The 21,866-nt window shown below is 51.9% G+C and overlaps 1 protein-coding gene across 1 annotated transcript in view; it reads left to right on the top strand.

The window, feature by feature from the left end:
• Positions 1–1,131: 1,131 nt before the first annotated feature.
• Positions 1,132–21,866, top strand: part of LOC107307457 (creatine kinase M-type) — a 49,363-nt gene continuing 28,628 nt past the window's right edge. The window contains exons 1-2 of the mRNA XM_085535326.1: positions 1,132–1,205; positions 14,114–14,308. Coding sequence (XP_085391452.1) covers positions 14,116–14,308 — 193 coding nt within the window. The 5' untranslated portion in view covers positions 1,132–1,205; positions 14,114–14,115. The remainder of the gene's footprint in view (positions 1,206–14,113; positions 14,309–21,866) is intronic.

Here is a 21,866-nt window from a genome sequence, read left to right as displayed (position 1 = left end):
ACCCCCCCAGACCCCTTTTAGTGCCACCCTGACCCCCCCAGACCCCCCCAGACCCCTTCCGACCCCCCCAGCCCCCTTTTAGTGCCATCCCGACCTCCCCAGACCCCCCCAGACCCCCCCAGACCCCTCCCACACCCCCTTTGAGCCCCCCAGATCCCCCCCAGACCCCTTTTAGTGCCACCCCGACCCCCCCAGACCCCCCCAGACCCCTTTTAGTGCCACCCCGACCCCCCCCAGACCCCCCCAGACCCCCCAGACCCCTCCCACACCCCCTTTGAGACCCCCCAGATCCCCCCCAGACCCCCCCAGACCCCTTCCGACCCCCCCAGCCCCCTTTTAGTGCCACCCCGACCCCCCCCAGACCCCCCCAGACCCCCTTTGAGACCCCTCCCACACCCCCTTTGAGCCCCCCAGATCCCCCCCAGACCCCTTTTAGTGCCACCCCGACCCCCCCAGACCCCCCCAGACCCCTTTTAGTGCCACCCCGACCCTCCCCAGAACCCCCCCACCCCCCTCGGTGCCACCCCAGACCGTCCCCCGACCCCCCCAGACCCCCCCCAGACCCCCCCAGACCCCTTTTAGTGCCACCCCGACCCCCCCCAGACCCCCCCAGACCCCCCAGACCCCTCCCACACCCCCTTTGAGACCCCCCAGATCCCCCCCAGACCCCTTCCGACCCCCCCAGACCCCTTTTAGTGCCATCCCGACCCCCCCAGACCCCCCCAGACCCCCCAGACCCCTCCCACACCCCCTTTGAGACCCCCCAGATCCCCCCCAGACCCCCCCAGACCCCTTCCGACCCCCCCAGACCCCTTTTAGTGCCACCCCGACCCCCCCAGACCCCCCCAGACCCCTTTTAGTGCCACCCCGACCCCCCCCAGAACCCCCCCATCCCCCTCGGTGCCACCCCAGACCGCCCCCCGACCCCCCCACCCCCCTCGGTGCCACCCCAGACCGCCCCCCGCCCCCCCCTCTGTGCCCCCCTTTATTCCCCCCCCCCACCACAGACGCCCATCGGAACCCCCCCCTGTGCCCCCCCCCTGTGCCCCCCCCCCTCCCGGTTGCCCCCCCCCATTTGGGGCGGGGTCTCCCCGTGGTTATAAATGTCGCTGTGGGATCGGAGCCCCCCTCAGCCCCTCCCGGTGCCGACCCGATCCGATCCGATCCGATCCGATCCGACCATCTCCAACCATCTCCAACCGCAGGTGGGAACCGGAACCGAACCGGAGCGGGACACAACGGACCGGGATCGGGATTGGGATCGGGATTGGGATTGGGGTTGGGATTGGGATTGGGGTTGGGATTGGGATTGGGGTTGGGATCGGGATTGGGATCGGGATTGGGGTTGGGATCGGGATTGGGATCGGGATTGGGGTTGGGATCGGGATTGGGGTTGGGGTTGGGGTCGGGATTGGGGTCCAAAGGACCTGGATTGGGATTGGGATCGGGATTGGGATTGGGATTGGGGTTGGGGTTGGGTTCGGGATTGGGATTGGGGTCCAAAGGATCTGGATTGGGATTGGGATTGGGATCTGGATTGGGATTGGGATTGGGATTGGGGTCCAATGGACCGGGATCGGGATTGGGATCGGGATTGGGGTTGGGATTGGGATTGGGGTTGGGGTCCAAAGGACCTGGATTGGGATTGGGATCAGGATTGGGATTGGGATTGGGGTCGGGATTGGGGTCCAAAGGATCTGGATTGGGATTGGGATCGGGATTGGGATTGGGATTAGGGTTGGGATCGGGATTGGGGTCCAAAGGACCTGGATTGGGATTGGGATTGGGGTCCAACGGACCGGGATCGGGATTGGGATTGGGGTTGGGGTCCAATGAACCTGGATTGGGATTGGGATTGGGGTCCAACGGATCTGGATTGGGGCTGGGATCGGGATTGGGGTCCAATGGACCGGGATTGGGATTGGGATCGGGATTGGGATCCAACGGACCGGGATCGGGATTGGGATCGGGATTGGGGTCCAATGGACCTGAATTGGGATTAGGATTGGGGTCCAACGGACCGGGATCGGGATTGGGATTGGGGTTGGGGTCCAATGAACCTGGATTGGGATTGGGATTGGGGTCCAACGGATCTGGATTGGGGCTGGGATTGGGATTGGGGTCCAATGGACCGGGATTGGGATTGGGATCGGGATTGGGATTGGGATTGGGATCCAACGGACCGGGATCGGGATTGGGATCGGGATTGGGGTCCAAAGGACCTGGATTGGGATTGGGATTGGGGTCTAACGGACCGGGATTGGAATTGGGGTTGGGATTGGGGTCTAACAGACTGGGATTGGGATTGGGATTGGGATTGGGGTTGGGGTCCAAAGGACCTGGATTGGGGCTGGGATTGGGATTGGGGTCTAATGGACTGGGATCGGGATTGGGATTGGGATTGGGGTCCAAAGGACCTGGATTGGGATTGGGATCGGGATTGGGATTGGGATTGGGGTTGGGGTTGGGGTCCAAAGGATCTGGATTGGGATTGGGGTTGGGTTGGGATTGGGATTGGGATCGGGATTGGGGTCCAAAGGACCTGGATTGGGATTGGGATTGGGGTTGGGGTCCAATGGACCTGGATTGGGATTGGGATTGGGATTGGGTTCCAAAGGATCGGGATTGGGGTCCAAAGGACCTGGATTGGGGCTTGGATCGGGATTGGGATTGGGATTGGGGTCCAAAGGACCTGGATTAGGTCTGGGATCGGGATTGGGATTGGGATTGGGGTCCAAAGGACCTGGATTGGGGCTGGGATTGGGATTGAGGTCCAAAGGATCTGGATTGGGATTGGGATCGGGATTGGGGTCCAAAGGACCTGGATTGGGGCTGGGATCGGGATTGGGGTCTAATGGACTTGGATTGGGATTGGGATCGGGGTCCAATGGACCGGGATCGGGATTGGGGTCCAATGGACCTGGATTGGGGCTGGGATTGGGATTGGGGTCCAAAGGACCTGGATTGGGATTGGGATTGGGGTCTAATGGACCTGGATTGAGGCTGGGATCGGGATTGGGATTGGGATTGGGATCGGGATTGGGGTCTAATGGACCTGGATTGGGATTGGGATCGGGGTCCAATGGACCGGGATCGGGATTGGGGTCCAATGGACCTGGATTGGGGCTGGGATTGGGATTGGGGTCCAAAGGACCTGGATTGGGATTGGGGTTGGGGTTGGGATTGGGATCGGGATTGGGGTTGGGATCGGGATTGGGATTGGGATTGGGATCGGGATTGGGGTCTAATGGACCTGGATTGGGATTGGGATTGGGATTGGGGTCCAATGGACCTGGATTGGGATTGGGATTGGGATCGGGGTTGGGATCGGGATTGGGGTCCAAAGGACCTGGATTGGGGCTGGGATCGAGATTGTTGTCCAATGGACCGGGATTGGGGCTGGGATCGGGATTGGGATTGGGATTGGGGTCCAAAGGACCTGGATCGGGGCTGGGATTGGGATTAGGAATGGGACCGACCGGACCGGGATCAGGATTGGATTTGGGATCGGGATTGGGATTGGGATCCAACGGACCGGGTTCAGGATTGGAATCGGGATTGGGGTCCAAAGGACCTGGATTGAGGCTGGGATCTGGATTGGGATCAAGATTGGGGTCCAAAGGATCTGGATTGGGATTGGGATTGGGGTCCAATGGACCGGGATCGGGATTGGGATTGGGATTGGGGTCCAAAGAATCTGGATTGGGGCTGGGATCGGGATTGGGATTGGGATTGGGGTTGGGATCGGGATTGGGGTCCAAAGGACCTGGATTGGGGCTGGGATCGGGATTGGGATTGGGGCTGGGGTCCAACGGACCGGGATCGGGATTGGGATCGGGATTGAGGTCCAAAGGACCTGGATTGGGGCTGGGATCGGGATTGTGGTCTAACAGACCAGGATCGGGATTGGGATCAGGATTGGGGTCCAAAGGATCTGGATTGGGGCTGGGAATGGGATTGGGGTCCAAAGGACCTGGATTGGGGCTGGGATCGGGATTGGGATTGGGATTGGGGTCCAAAGGACCTGGATTGGGGCTGGGATCAGGACTGGGGTCTAATGGACTGGGATTGGGATTGGGATTAGGAATGGGACCCACCAGACCGGGATTGGGATTGGGTTTGGGATCAGGATTGGGATTGGGATCCGACGGATCGGGATCGGGATTGGAATTGGGATTGGGGTCCAATGGACCTGGATTGGGGCTGGGATTAGGATTAGGAATGGGACCCACCAGACCGGGATCAGGATTGGGTTTGGGATCGGGATTGGGATTGGGATCCGATGGACCGGGATCGGGATTGGGATCGGGATTGGGGTCCAAAGGACCTGGATTGGGGCTGGGATTGGGATTGGGGTCTAACAGAATGGGATTGGGATTGGGATTAGGAATGGGACCCACCAGACCAGGACCGGGATTGGGTTTGGGATCGGGATTGGGATTGGAATCCGATGGACCGGGATCGGGATTGGGATCAGGATCAGGATAGGGACCCACCAGGCATGGATTGGAATTGGGACCCAATGGACAAGGATCAGGATTGGGGTCCAATGGGCCGGGATTGGGATTGTGGTCCAATGGACCAGGATTGGGACTGGGATTGGGATTGATTGGGATTGGGACTGGGATTGGGATTGATTGGGATTGGGACTGGGATTGGGATTGTGGACCAACGGACCGGGACCAGGATTGGGATTGGGATCTAACAGACCAGGACTGGGATTGGGATTGGGGTCTAATGGACTGGGATTGGGATTGGGATTGGGATTAGGAATGGGACGCACCAGACCGGTATCGGGATTGGGTTTGGGATCAGGATTGGGATTGGGATCGAGATAGGGACCCACCAGGCCGGGATCAGGATTTGGGTCCAATGGGCCAGGATTGGGGCTGGGATTGGGATTGATTGGGATTGGGACTGGGATTGGGATCAGGATTGGGACTGGGGTCCAACAGACCGGGATTAGGGCTGGGATTAGGATTGCAGACCAACAGACCGGGACCGGGATTGGGATTGGGACTGGTGTCTAACAGAATGGGATTGGGATTGGGATTAGGAATGGGACCCACCAGACCAGGATCGGGATTGGGATTGGGATCGGGATCAGGATTGGGATTGGGATTGGGACCCAACGGATCGGGATTGGGATTGGGGTCCAACAGACCAGGATTGGGGCTGGGATCTGGATCGGGATTGGGATTGAGATTGGGATTGGGATTGGGATTGGGATTGGGACTGGGACCCATCAGGTTGTGATTGGGATTGGGACCAATCAGACTGGGATTGGGATTGGGATTGGGATTGGGATTGGGATTGGGATTGGGACTGGGATTGGGATTGGGACCCATCAGGTTGGTATTGAGATTGGGATTGGGATTGGGATTGGGATTGGGATTGGGATTGAGATTGGGATTGGGATTGGGACTGGGATTCGGATTGAGATTGGGATTGGGACCCATTAGATTGGGATTGGGATTGGGATTGGGATTGGGACCCATCAGGTTGGTATTGAGATTGGGATTGGGATTGGGATTGGGACTGGGATTGAGATTGGGATTGGGAATGAGATTGGGATTAGGATTGGGATTAGGATTGGGATTAGGATTGGGACTGGGATTGAGATTGGGATTGGGATTGGGATTGGGATTGGGACCCATCAGGTTGTGATTGGGATTGGGACCAATCAGACTGGGATTGGGATTGGGATTGGGATTGAGATTGGGATTGAGATTGGGATTGAGATTGGGATTGGGATTGGGATTGAGATTGGGATTGGGATTGGGATTGAGATTGAGATTGGGATTGGGATTGGGATTGGGATTGAGATTGGGATTGGGATTGGGACTGGGATAGAGATTGAGATTGAGATTCAGATTGAGATTGAGATTGGGATTGGGATTGGGATTGGGATTGAGTTTGGGATTGGGACTGGGATAAGGATTGAGTTTGGGATTGGGATTGAGATTGGGATTGGGATTGAGTTTGGGATTTGGACCCATCAAATTGGGATTGGGATTGGGACCCATCAAGTTGGGATTGGGATTGGGATTGAGATTGGGATTGAGATTGGGATTGGGATTGGGATTGGGATTGAGATTGGGATTGGGATTGAGTTTGGGATTGGGATTGGAATTGGGATTGGGACTGGGATTGAGATTGAGATTGCGATTAGGATTGGGATTGAGATTGGGATTGGGACTGGGATTGAGATTGGGATTGGGATTGGGATTGGGATTGGGACTAGGATTGGGATTGGGATTGGGACTGGGATTGAGATTGGGATTGGGATTGGGATTGGGATTGGGATTGAGATTGGGATTGGGACTAGGATTGGGATTGGGATTGGGACTGGGATTGAGATTGGGATTGAGATTGGGATTGAGATTGGGATTGGGATTGAGATTGAGATTGAGATTGGGATTGGGATTGGGATTGGGATTGAGTTTGGGATTGGGATTGGGATTGGGATTGAGATTGGGATTGGGATTGGGATTAGGATTGGGATTGGGATTGGGGCCCATCAATTTGGGATTGGGATTATTCCAGCCATGCTGTTCAGCAGCACTCACACCCCATATACCCCATAACTAACCCTATATTGACCCTATAATTGCAGCCATGCCCTTTAGCAGCACCCCTACAAGCACAAGCTGAAGTTCCCATGCCCCATATACCCCATATACCCCATATAACCCATATACCCCATATACCCCACATACCCCACATACCCCATATACCCCATAGACCCCATATACCCCATATACCCCATATACCCCATATACCCCATATACCCCATATACCCCCTAGACCCCATAGACCCCATAGACCCCATATACCCCATATACCCCATATACCCCATATACCCCATACTGACCCTATATTGATCCCATACCCCATATACCCCATATACCCCATATACCCCATACTGACCCTATATTGATCCCATACCCCATATACCCCATATACCCCATATCCCCCATATACCCCATATACCCCATATACCCCATACTGACCCTATATTGATCCCATACCCCATATACCCCATATACCCCATATACCCCACATACCCCATATACCCCATATACCCCATACTGACCCTATATTGATCCCATACCCCATATACCCCATATACCCCATACTGACCCTATATTGATCCCATACCCCATATACCCCATATCCCCCATATCCCCCATAGACCCCATATACCCCATATACCCCATATACCCCATATACCCCATATACCCCATATCCCCCATATCCCCCATATACCCCATATACCCCACATACCCCATATACCCCATATACCCCATATACCCTATAATAACCCTATATCCCCTATAGCCATGCCATTCAGCAGCACCCACAACAAGCACAAGCTCAAGTTCAGCCCCGATGAGGAGTTCCCATACCCCATATACCCCATATACCCCATATACCCCATATACCCCATATACCCCATATACCCCATATACCCCATATACCCCATATCCCCCATAGACCCCATAGACCCCATAGACCCCACATACCCCATATACCCCATATATCCCATATACCCCATATACCCCATATACCCCATACACCCCATAGACCCCATATACCCCATAGAACCCATAGAACCCATAGAACCCATATACCCTATAATAACCCATATACCCCATATACCCCATATACCCCATATACCCCACATACCCCATATACCCCATATACCCCATATACCCCATATAACCCATAGACCCCATATACCCCATAGACCCCATAGACCCCATAGACCCCATATACCCCATAGACCCCATACACCCTATATACCCTATATACCCCATAGACCCCACATACCCCATAGACCCCATATACCCCATATACCCCATATAACCCCATATACCCCATATACCCCACATACCCCATATACCCTATAATAACCCTATATACCCCATATACCCTATATACCCTATATCCCCCATATACCCCATAGACCCCATAGACCCCATATACCCCATATCCCCCATAGACCCCACATACCCCATATACCCCATATACCCCATACACCCCATAGACCCCATATACCCCATAGACCCCATATACCCCATATACCCCATACTGACCCTATATTGATCCCATACCCCATATACACATATACCCCATATACCCCATATACCCCATACTGACCCTATATTGATCCCATACCCCATATACCCCATATACCCCATACTGACCCTATATTGATCCCATACCCCATATACCCCATATACCCCATACTGACCCTATATTGATCCCATACCCCATATACCCCATATACCCCATATACCCCATATACCCCATATACCCCACATACCCCATATACCCCATATACCCTATATACCCCATATACCCCATATACCCCATATACCCCATATACCCCATATACCCCACATACCCCATATACCCCATATACCCCATATACCCCATAGACCCCATAGACCCCATAGACCCCATATACCCCATATACCCCATATACCCCAAATACCCTATATAACCTATATACCCCATATACCCCATATACCCCATATACCCCATATACCCCATACTGACCCTATATTGATCCCATACCCCATATACCCCATATACCCCATATACCCCACATACCCCATATACCCCATATACCCCATATACCCCATATACCCCCATACACCCCATATACCCCATATACCCCATATACCCCACATACCCCATATACCCCATATACCCCATATACCCCACATACCCCATATACCCCATATACCCCCATACACCCCATATACCCCATATACCCCATATACCCCACATACCCCATATACCCCATATACCCCATATACCCCACATACCCTACATACCCCATATACCCCATATACCCCATACACCCCATATACCCCATATACCCCATACTGACCCTATATTGATCCCATACCCCATATACCCCATATACCCCATACTGACCCTATATAACCCCATATACCCCATATACCCCATATACCCCATATACCCCATATATCCCATATACCCCATACTGACCCTATATTGATCCCATACCCCATATACCCCATATACCCCATATACCCCATATACCCCATATACCCCATATACCCTATATACCCCATATCCCCCATATACCCCATATACCCCATATACCCCATATACCCCATATCCCCCATATACCCCATATAACCCCATATACCCCATATACCCCATATAACCCCATATACCCCATATACCCTATATACCTCATATACCCCATATACCCCATATACCCCATATACCCTATAATAACCCTATATATCCCATATACCCTATAATAACCCTATATCCCCTATATCCCATAGCCATGCCATTCAGCAGCACCCACAACAAGCACAAGCTCAAGTTCAGCCCCGATGAGGAGTTTCCATACACCATATACCCCATACTGACCCTATATACCCCATATACCCCATATACCCCATATACCCCATATACCCCATATACCCCATATACCCCATAGACCCCATATACCCCATATACCCCATAGACCCCATATACCCCATAGACCCCATATACCCCAGAGACCCCATAGACCCCATATACCCCATATACCCCATATACCCCATATACCCCATAGACCCCATATACCCCATATACCCCATATACCCCACATACCCCATGTACCCCATATACCCCATATACCCTATATAATGACCCTATATCCTATATCCCCTATAGCCATGCCATTCAGCAGCACCCACAACAAGCACAAGCTCAAGTTCAGCCCTGAGGAGGAGTTCCCATACCCCATATACCCCATATACCCCATATACCCTATAATAACCCTATATACCCCATATACCCCATATACCCTATAATAACCCTATATACCCCATAAACCCTATATACCCCATATCCCCCATACACCCCATATACCCCATATACCCCATATACCCCATATACCCCATACACCCCATATACCCCATACACCCCATATACCCCATATACCCCATATACCCCAAATACCCCATATACCCCATAGACTCCATAGACCCCACATACCCCACATACCCCATATACCCCATATACCCCATATACCCCATACTGACCCTATATTGATCCCATACCCCATATACCCTATAATAACCCTATAATAACCCTATAATAACCCTATAATAACCCTATAATAACCCTATAATAACCCTATATATCCCCTATATCCCCTATAGCCATGCCATTCAGCAGCACCCACAACAAGCACAAGCTCAAGTTCAGCCCTGAGGAGGAGTTCCCATACCCCATATACCCCATATACCCCATATACCCCATATACCCTATAATAACCCTATAATAACCCTATATACCCCATATACCCCATATACCCTATAATAACCCTATATACCCCATATACCCCATAGACCCCATATACCCCATATACCCCATATACCCCACATACCCCATATACCCCATATACCCCATATCCCCCACATACCCCATATACCCCATATACCCCATATCCCCCATATCCCCCATATACCCCATATACCCCATATACCCCATATACCCTATAATAACCCTATAATAACCCTATAATAACCCTATATATCCCCTATATCCTATAGCCATGCCATTCAGCAGCACCCACAACAAGCACAAGCTCAAGTTCAGCCCTGAGGAGGAGTTTCCCATACCCCATATACCCCATAGACCCCATATACTGACCCTATATCCTATATCCCTATAATAACCCTATAATAACCCTATATACCCTATAATAACCCTATATCCCCTATATCCCATAGCCATGCCATTCAGCAGCACCCACAACAAGCACAAGCTCAAGTTCAGCCCTGAGGAGGAGTTTCCATATCCCATATACCCCATATACCCCATATAACCCATATACCCCATATAACCCCATATACCCCATATAACCCATATATCCCATATACCCCATATACCCCTCATACCCCATATACCCCATATACCCCATATACCCCATAGACCCCATATACCCCATATACCCCATATACCCCATATACCCTATAATAACCCTATAATAACCCTATATATCCTATATATCCTATATCCTATAGCCATGCCATTCAGCAGCACCCACAACAAGCACAAGCTCAAGTTCAGCCCCGAGGAGGAGTTTCCATACCCCATATACCCCATATACCCCATATACCCCATATACCCCATAGACCCCATATACCCCATAGACCCCATAGACCCCATATACCCCATATCCCCCATATACCCCATACTGACCCTATATTGATCCCATACCCCATATACCCCATATACCCCATATACCCCATATACCCCATATACCCCATATACCCCATACTGACCCTATATTGATCCCATACCCCATATACCCCATATACCCCATATACCCCCTATACCCCATATACCCCATATACCCCATATACCCCATATACCCCATATACCCCATATACCCCACATACCCCATATACCCCGTATACCCCATATACCCCATATACCCCACATACCCCATATACCCCATACTGACCCTATATCCTATATCCCTATAATAACCCTATAATAACCCTATAATAACCCTATATATCCTATATCCTATAGCCATGCCATTCAGCAGCACCCACAACAAGCACAAGCTCAAGTTCAGCCCTGAGGAGGAGTTTCCATACCCCATATACCCCATATACCCCATAGACCCCACAGACCCCATAGACCCCATAGACCCCATATCCCCCATATACCCCATATACCCCACATACCCCATATACCCCATATACCCCATATACCCCACATACCCCATATACCCCATATCCCCCATATCCCCCATATACCCCATAGACCCCATAGACCCCATATACCCCATATACCCCATAGACCCCATATACCCCATATACCCCACATACCCCATACACCCCATATACCCCATACTGACCCTATAATAACCCTATATACCCCATATACCCCATATACCCTATATAATAACCCTATATACCCTATACCCTATAGCCATGCCATTCAGCAGCACCCACAACAAGCACAAGCTCAAGTTCAGCCCTGACGAGGAGTTCCCATACCCCATATACCCCATATACCCCATATACCCCATATACCCCATATACCCTATAATAACCCTATATACCCTATAATAACCCTATAATAACCCTATATATACCCTATATCCTATAGCCATGCCATTCAGCAGCACCCACAACAAGCACAAGCTCAAGTTCAGCCCTGAGGAGGAGTTTCCATACCCCATATACCCCATACTGACCCTATATTGATCCCATACCCCATATACCCCATATAATGACCCTATATCCTATATCCCATAGCCATGCCATTCAGCAGCACCCACAACAAGCACAAGCTCAAGTTCAGCCCTGAGGAGGAGTTTCCCATACCCCATATACCCCATATACCCCATATACCCTATAATAACCCCCCTATAATAACCCCATATACCCCATATACCCTATAATAACCCTATATACCCCATATACCCTATATACCCTATATCCCCCATATACCCCATATACCCCATATACCCCATATACCCCATATACCCCATACACCCCATATACCCCATATACCCCATATACCCCATAGACCCCATAGACCCCATATACCCCATATCCCCCATACTGACCCTATATTGATCCCATACCCCATATACCCCATATCCCCCATATACCCCATATACCCCATATACCCCATATACCCCATATACCCCATATACCCCATACTGACCCTATATTGATCCCATATACCCCATATACCCCACATACCCCATATACCCCATATACTGACCCTATATCCTATATCTCTATAATAACCCTATATGATAACCCTATATCCCCTATATCCTATAGCCATGCCATTCAGCAGCACCCACAACAAGCACAAGCTCAAGTTCGGCCCTGAGGAGGAGTTTCCATACCCCATATACCCCATATACCCCATATACCCCATAGATCCCATAGACCCCATATACCCCATATACCCCATATCCCCCATATACCCCATAGACCCCATATACTCCATATACTCCATATACCCCATATACCCCATACACCCCATATACCCCATACACCCCATATACCCCATATACCCCATAGACCCCATATACCCCATATACCCCATATCCCCCATATACCCCATATACCCCACACCCCAGATACCCCATATACCCCACATACCCCATATACCCCATATACCCCATATACCCCATATACCCCATATACCCCATATACCCCATACTGACCCTATATACCCCATACACCCCATATACCCCATATACCCCATACTGACCCTATATTGATCCCATACCCCATATACCCCATATACCCCATATACCCCACATACCCCATATACCCCATATACCCCATATACCCCATACTGACCCTATATTGATCCCATACCCCATATACCCCATATACCCCATATACCCCATACTGACCCTATATTGATCCCATACCCCATATACCCCATATACCCCATATACCCCACATACCCCATATACCCCATATACCCCATATACCCCATACTGACCCTATATTGATCCCATACCCCATATACCCTATAATAACCCTATAATAACCCTATATATCCCATATATCCCCTATAGCCATGCCATTCAGCAGCACCCACAACAAGCACAAGCTCAAGTTCAGCCCTGAGGAGGAGTTTCCATACCCCATATACCCCATATACCCCATAGACCCCATATACCCCATATACCCCATATCCCCCATATACCCCATATACCCCATATACCCCATATACCCCATAGACCCCATATACCCCATATACCCCATATACCCCATATACCCTATATAACCTATATACCCCATATACCCCATATCCCCCATATACCCCATAGACCCCATATACCCCATAGACCCCATATACCCCATAGACCCCATATACCCCATAGACCCCATATACCCCATATACCCCATATACCCCATATACCCCATATACCCCATACTGACCCTATATTGATCCCATATACCCCATATCCCCCACATACCCCATATACCCCATATACCCCATATACCCCATACTGACCCTATATCCTATATCCCTATAATAACCCTATATAATAACCCTATATATCCCCTATATCCCATAGCCATGCCATTCAGCAGCACCCACAACAAGCACAAGCTCAAGTTCAGCCCCGACGAGGAGTTTCCCGACCTGTCGAAGCACAACAACCACATGGCCAAAGTTCTGACCCCGGAACTTTATAAGAAACTTCGGGATAAGGAAACGCCCAGTGGGTTCACACTGGATGACGTCATACAAACAGGAGTCGACAACCCCGGTAATGAATATATGGCCGTGATCCTATAGAGACCCCATAGGGACAGGGAGACCCATAGAGACCCCATAGAGACCCCATAGGGACATGGGGACCCATAGAGATCCCATAGAGATCCCATAAAGCAATAGGGACAGGGAGAACCCATAGAGACCCCATAGAGACCCCATAGAGACCCCATAGAGACCCTATAGAGCAATAGGGACGGGGAGACCCCATACAGACCCCATAGAGACCCCATAGAGACCCCATAGAGCAATAGGGATGGGGAGAACCCATAGAGACCCCATAGAGCAATAGGGACAGGGAGAACCCATAGAGACCCCATAGAGACCCCATAGGAACAGGGAGACCCCATAGAGCAATAGGGACAGGGAGAACCCATAGAGACCCCATAGAGACCCCATAGAGACCCCATAACCCCATAGAGACCCTATAGAGCAATAGGGATGGGGAGAACCCATAGAGACCCCATAGAGACCCCATAGGGACAGGGAGACCCCATAGAGCAATAGGGACGGGGAGAACCCATAGAGACCCCATAGAGACCCCATAGAGACTCTATAGAGCAATAGGGATGGGGAGAACCCATAGAGACCCCATAGAGACCCTATAGAGCAATAAGGATGGGGAGACCCCATAGAGACCCCATAGAGCAATAGGGATGGGGAGACCCCATAGAGACCCCATAGAGACCCTATAGAGCAATAAGGATGGGGAGAACCAATAGAGACCCCATAGAGACCCTATAGAGACCCCATAGAGACCCCATAACCCCATAGAGACCCTATAGAGCAATAGGGATGGGGAGACCCCATAGAGACCCCATAGAGACATATAGGGACATTGAGATCCCATAGGGACCCCATAGACGTCATCCAGACCGGAGTCGACAACCCCGGTAACGAATATATGGCCGTGACCCTATAGAAAACCCCATAGGGACATGGGGACACATAGAGACCCCATAGGGACAGGGAGACCCCATACTGCACCCCATAGGGACATAGAGCCACCCCATAGAGACATATGGCCCTGACCCCATTACTGCAACACATATGGACAGGGAGACCCCATAGAGACCCCATAGAGACCCCATAGGGACAGGGAGACCCCATACAGCACCCCATAGGGACAGGGAGACCCATAGAGACCCCATAAAGCAATAGGGACGGGGAGAACCCATAGAGACCCCATAGAGACCCCATAGAGACCCCATAGAGACCCTATAGAGGGATAGGGATGGGGAGAACCCATAGAGACCCCATAGAGATATATAGGGACAGGGAGAACCCATAGAGACCCCATAGAGACCCCATAGAGACCCTATAGAGCTATAGGGACAGGGAGAACCCAAAGAGACCCCATAGAGACCCCATAGAGACCCCATAACCCCATAGAGACCCTATAGAACAATAGGGACAGGGAGAACCCATAGAGACCCCATAGAGACCCTATAGAGACCCCATAGGGACAGGGAGACCCCATAGAGCAATAGGGACAGGGAGAACCCATAGAGACCCCATAGAGATATATAGGGACAGGGAGACCCATAGGGACCCCATAGAGACCCCATAGAGACAGGGAGACCCATAGAGACCCCATAGGGACATAGAGATCCCATAGAGACCCCATAGAGCAATAGGGACGGGGAGAACCCATAGAGACCCCATAGAGACCCCATAGAGACCCTATAGAGGGATAGGGATGGGGAGAACCCATAGAGACCCCATAGAGACCCCATAACCCCATAGAGACCCCATAGGGACAGGGAGACCCAGAGAGAACCCATAGGGACAGGGAGACCCATAGAGACCCCATAGAGACCCCATAACCCCCATAGAGACCCCATAGGGACAGGGAGACCCAGAGAGAACCCATAGGGACAGGGAGACCCATAGAGACCCCATAGAGACCCCATAACCCCCATAGAGACCCCATAGGGACAGGGAGACCCAGAGAGAACCCATAGGGACAGGGAGACCCATAGAGACCCCATAGGGACAGAGAGACCCCATAGAGACCCCATAGATGTCATCCAGACCAGAGTCGACAACCCCGGTAACCAATATATGGCCGTGACCCTATAGAAAACCCCATAGGGACATGGGGACCCATAGAGACCCCATAGAGCAATAGGGACGGGGAGAACCCATAGAGACCCCATAGAGACCCCATAGAGACCCCATAGAGACCCTATAGAGCAATAGGGACGGGGAGACCCCATAGAGACCCCATAGAGACCCCATAGAGACCCCATAGAGCAATAGGGACGGGGAGAACCCATAGAGACCCCATAGAGATCCCATAAAGCAATAGGGACAGGGAGAACCCATAGAGACCCCATAGAGACCCCATAGAGCAATAGGGACGGGGAGAACCCATAGAGATATATAGGAACAGGGAGACCCATAGGGACCCCATAGAGACCCCATAGGGACAGGGAGACCCCATAGAGACCCCATAGGGACAGAGAGACCCCATAGAGACCCCATAGGGACAGGGAGACCCCATACAGCACCCCATAGGGACAGAGAGACCCCATAGGGACAGAGAGACCCCATAGGGACATAGAGCCACCCCATAGAGACATATGGCCCTGACCCCATACAGCACCCCATAGGGACAGGGAGACACCATACAGCACCCCATAGGGACAGGGAGACACCATACAGCACCCCATAGGGACAGGGAGACCCATAGAGACCCCATAGAGACCCCATAGAGTCCCATATAGAGACACCCCATAGACGTCATCCAGACCGGAGTCGACAACCCCGGTAACCAACATACTGCAAACCATAGGGACAGGGAGACCCACAGAGACCCCATAGAGACCCCATAACCCCATAGAGATCCATACAGACCCCATATAGAGCCACCCCATAGAAACATACAGCCATGACCCCATACAGAACCCCATAGGAACAGGGAGACCCCATAGAGCAATAGGGACAGGGAGACCCCATAGAGACCCCATAGAGACAGGGAGACCCCATAGAGCCCCATATAGACCCCATAACCCCATAGAGACCCCATAGAGACCCTATAGAGGGATAGGGACGGGGAGAACCCATAGAGACCCCATAGAGCAATAGGGACAGGGAGAACCCATAGAGACCCCATAGAGACCCCATAGAGACCCCATAGAGCAATAAGGATGGGGAGACCCCATAGAGACCCTATAGAGACCCTATAGAGATCCCATAAAGCAATAGGGACGGGGAGAACCCATAGAGACCCCATAGAGACATACAGGGACATTGAGATCCCATAGAGACCCCATAACCCCATAGAGATCCATACAGAACCCATATAGAGCCACCCCATAGAAACATACAGCCCTGACCCCATTACTGCAACACATAGGGACAGGGAGACCCATAGAGACCCCATAGAGACATATAGGGACATTGAGATCCCATAGGGACCCCATAGACGTCATACAGACCGGAGTCGACAACCCCGGTAATGAATATATGGCCGTGACCCTATAGAAAACCCCATAGGGACATGGGGACACATAGAGACCCCATAGAGACCCCATAACCCCATAGAGACCCCATAGGGACAGGGAGACACCATTGAGACCCCATAGAGACCCCATAGAGACCCCATAGAGACCCTATAGAGCAATAAGGATGGGGAGAACCCATAGAGACCCCATAGAGACCCCATAGAGACCCTATAGAGGGATAGGGATGGGGAGAACCCATAGAGACCCCATAGAGACCCCATAGAGACCCCATAGAGACCCCATAACCCCATAGAGACCCTATAGAGCAATAGGGACGGGGAGACCCCATAGAGACCCCATAGAGCACCCCATAGGGACAGGGAGACCCCATAGAGACCCCATAGAGCAATAGGGACAGGGAGACCCCATAGAGACCCCATAGAGACCCCATAGAGATCCCATAAAGCAATAGGGATGGGGAGACCCCATAGAGACCCCATAGAGACCCTATAGAGACCCTATAGAGGGATAGGGATGGGGAGACCCCATAGAGACCCCATAGAGACCCCATAACCCCATAGAGACCCCATAGAGCAATAGGGACGGGGGGAACCCATAGAGACCCCATAGAGACCCCATAGAGACCCTATAGAGGGATAGGGATGGGGAGAACCCATAGAGACCCCATAGAGACCCCATAACCCCATAGAGACCCCATAGAGCAATAGGGACGGGGAGAACCCATAGAGACCCCATAGAGACCCCATAGAGACCCTATAGAGGGATAGGGATGGGGAGAACCCATAGAGACCCCATAGAGACCCCATAACCCCATAGAGACCCCATAGAGCAATAGGGACAGGGGGAACCCATAGAGACCCCATAGAGACCCCATAGAGACCCTATAGAGGGATAGGGATGGGGAGAACCCATAGAGACCCCATAGAGACCCCATAACCCCATAGAGACCCCATAGAGCAATAGGGATGGGGAGACCCCATAGAGACCCCATAGAGACCCTATAGAGCAATAGGGATGGGGAGACCCCATAGAGACCCCATAGAGACCCTATAGAGCAATAGGGACAGGGGGAACCCATAGAGACCCCATAGGGACAGGGAGACCCATAGAGACCCCATAGAGACCCCATAGAGATCCCATAAAGCAATAGGGACAGGGAGACCCCATAAAGTACCCCATAGGGACAGGGAGACCCCATAGAGCAATAGGAACAGGGAGAACCCATAGAGACCCCATAGAGACCCCATAGAGACCCCATAGAGACCCCATAGAGACCCCATAGAGCAATAAGGACAGGGAGACCCCATAGAGACCCCATAGGGACAGGGAGACCCAGAGAGACCCCATAGGGACAGGGAGACCCATAGAGACCCCATAGGGACAGGGAGACCCCATAGAGCAATAGGGACAGGGAGACCCCATAGAGACCCCATAGAGACATACAGGGACATTGAGATCCCATAGGGACCCCATAGACGTCATACAAACAGGAGTCGACAACCCCGGTAATGAATATATGGCCGTGACCCTATAGAAAACCCCATAGGGACATGGGGACCCATAGAGACCCCATAGAGCAATAGGGATGGGGAGACCCCATAGAGACCCCATAGGGACATGGAAACCCCATAGAGATCCCATAGAGACCCCATAGAGCAATAGGGACAGGGATAATCCATAGAGACCCCATAGAGACATATAGGGACAGGGAGACCCATAGGGACCCCATAGAGACCCCATAGGGACAGGGAGACCCCATAGAGACCCCATAGGGAGAGGGAGACCCCATAGGGACCCCATAGAGCAATAGGGAAAGGGAGAACCCATAGAGACCCCATAGAGACCCCATAGAGACCCCATAGAGACCCCATAGAGACCCCATAGAGACCCTATAGAGGGATAGGGATGGGGAGAACCCATAGAGACCCCATAGAGATATATAGGGACAGGGAGACCCATAGAGACCCTATAGAGACCCCATAGGGACAGGGAGACCCCATAGAGACCCCATAGAGACCCTATAGAGACCCCATAGGGACAGGGAGACCCATAGAGACCCCATAGAGACCCCATAGAGCAATAGGGACGGGGAGAACCCATAGAGACCCCATAGAGACCCCATAGAGCACCCCATAGGGAGAGGGAGACCCCATAGAGACCCCATAGAGCAATAGGGACAGGGAGACCCCATAGAGACCCCATAGAGACCCCATAGAGATCCCATAAAGCAATAGGGATGGGGAGAACCCATAGAGACCCCATAGAGACCCTATAGAGCAATAAGGATGGGGAGAACCCATAGAGACCCCATAGAGACCCCATAGAGACCCCATAGAGCAATAGGGACAGGGAGAACCCATAGAGACCCCATAGAGACCCTATAGAGCAATAGGGATGGGGAGACCCCATAGAGACCCCATAGAGACCCCATAGAGGCATATAGGGACATTGAGATCCCATAGGGACCCCATAGACGTCATACAGACCGGAGTCGATAACCCCGGTAATGAATATATGGCCGTGACCCTATAGAAAACCCCATAGGGACAGGGAGACCCAGAGAGATCCCATAGAGACCCCATAACCCCATAGAGACCCCATAGGGACAGGGAGAACCCATAGAGACCCCATAGAGACCCCATAGAGCAATAGGGACGGGGAGAACCCATAGAGACCCCATAGAGACCCCATAGAGACCCTATAGAGACCCTATAGAGCAATAGGGACGGGGAGAACCCATAGAGACCCCATAGAGACCCCATAAAGACCCTATAGAGGGATAGGGATGGGGAGAACCCATAGAGACCCCATACAGACCCCATAGAGACCCTATAGAGCAATAGGGATGGGGAGACCCCATAGAGACCCCATAGAGACCCTATAGAGCAATAGGGATGGGGAGAACCCATAGAGACCCCATAGAGCAATAGGGACAGGGGGAACCCATAGAGACCCCATAGAGACTCCATAGAGATATATAGGGACAGGGAGACCCCATAGAGATCGCATAGAGCAATAGGGACAGGGAGACCCCATAGAGACCCCATAGGGAGAGGGAGACCCCATAGAGACCCCATAACCCCATAGAGACCCCATAGAGCAATAGGGACGGGGAGAACCCATAGAGACCCCATAGAGACCCCATAGAGACCCTATAGAGTGATAGGGATGGGGAGAACCCATAGAGACCCCATAGAGACCCCATAGAGACCCTATAGAGGGATAGGGATGGGGAGAACCCATAGAGACCCCATAGAGACCCTATAGAGGGATAGGGATGGGGAGAACCCATAGAGACCCCATAGAGCAATAGGGAAAGGGAGAACCCATAGAGACCCCATAGAGCAATAGGGACAGGGAGAACCCATAGAGACCCCATAGAGACCCCATAGAGCAATAGGGATGGGGAGACCCCATAGAGATCCCATAAAGCAACAGGGACAGGGAGAACCCATAGAGACCCCATAGAGACATATAGGGACATAGAGATCCCATAGAGACCCCATAGAGACCCCATAGAGCCCCATATAGAGCCACCCCATAGACGTCATCCAAACCGGAGTCGACAACCCCGGTAACGAATATATGGCCATGACCCTATAGAAAACCCCATAGGGACATGGGGACCCATAGAGACCCCATAGAGCAATCAGGATGGGGAGAACCCATAGAGACCCCATAGAGACCCCATAGAGACCCCATAGAGACCCCATAGAGATCCCATAAAGCAATAGGGACAGGGAGAACCCATAGAGATCCCATAGAGACCCGATAACCCCATAGAGACCCTATAGAGGGATAGGGATGGGGAGAACCCATAGAGACCCCATAGAGACCCCATAGAGACCCCATAGAGACCCCATAGAGCAATAGGGATGGGGAGAACCCATAGAGACCCCATAGAGACATATAGGGACATAGAGACCCCATAGGGACCCCATAGAGCAATAGGGATGGGGAGAACCCATAGAGACCCCATAGAGACCCCATAGAGACCCCATAGAGACCCCATAGAGACCCTATAGAGGGATAGGGATGGGGAGAACCCATAGAGACCCCATAGAGATATATAGGGACAGGGAG

The sequence above is a fragment of the Coturnix japonica genome, unplaced genomic scaffold (assembly GCF_054131305.1).
Source record: "Coturnix japonica strain WE unplaced genomic scaffold, WE-NBRP24 Scf118, whole genome shotgun sequence".
NCBI lineage: Eukaryota > Metazoa > Chordata > Aves > Galliformes > Phasianidae > Coturnix > Coturnix japonica.
The sequence above is the reverse complement of the archived record's forward strand: the minus strand, read 5'-3'. Positions and strand labels throughout refer to the sequence as shown.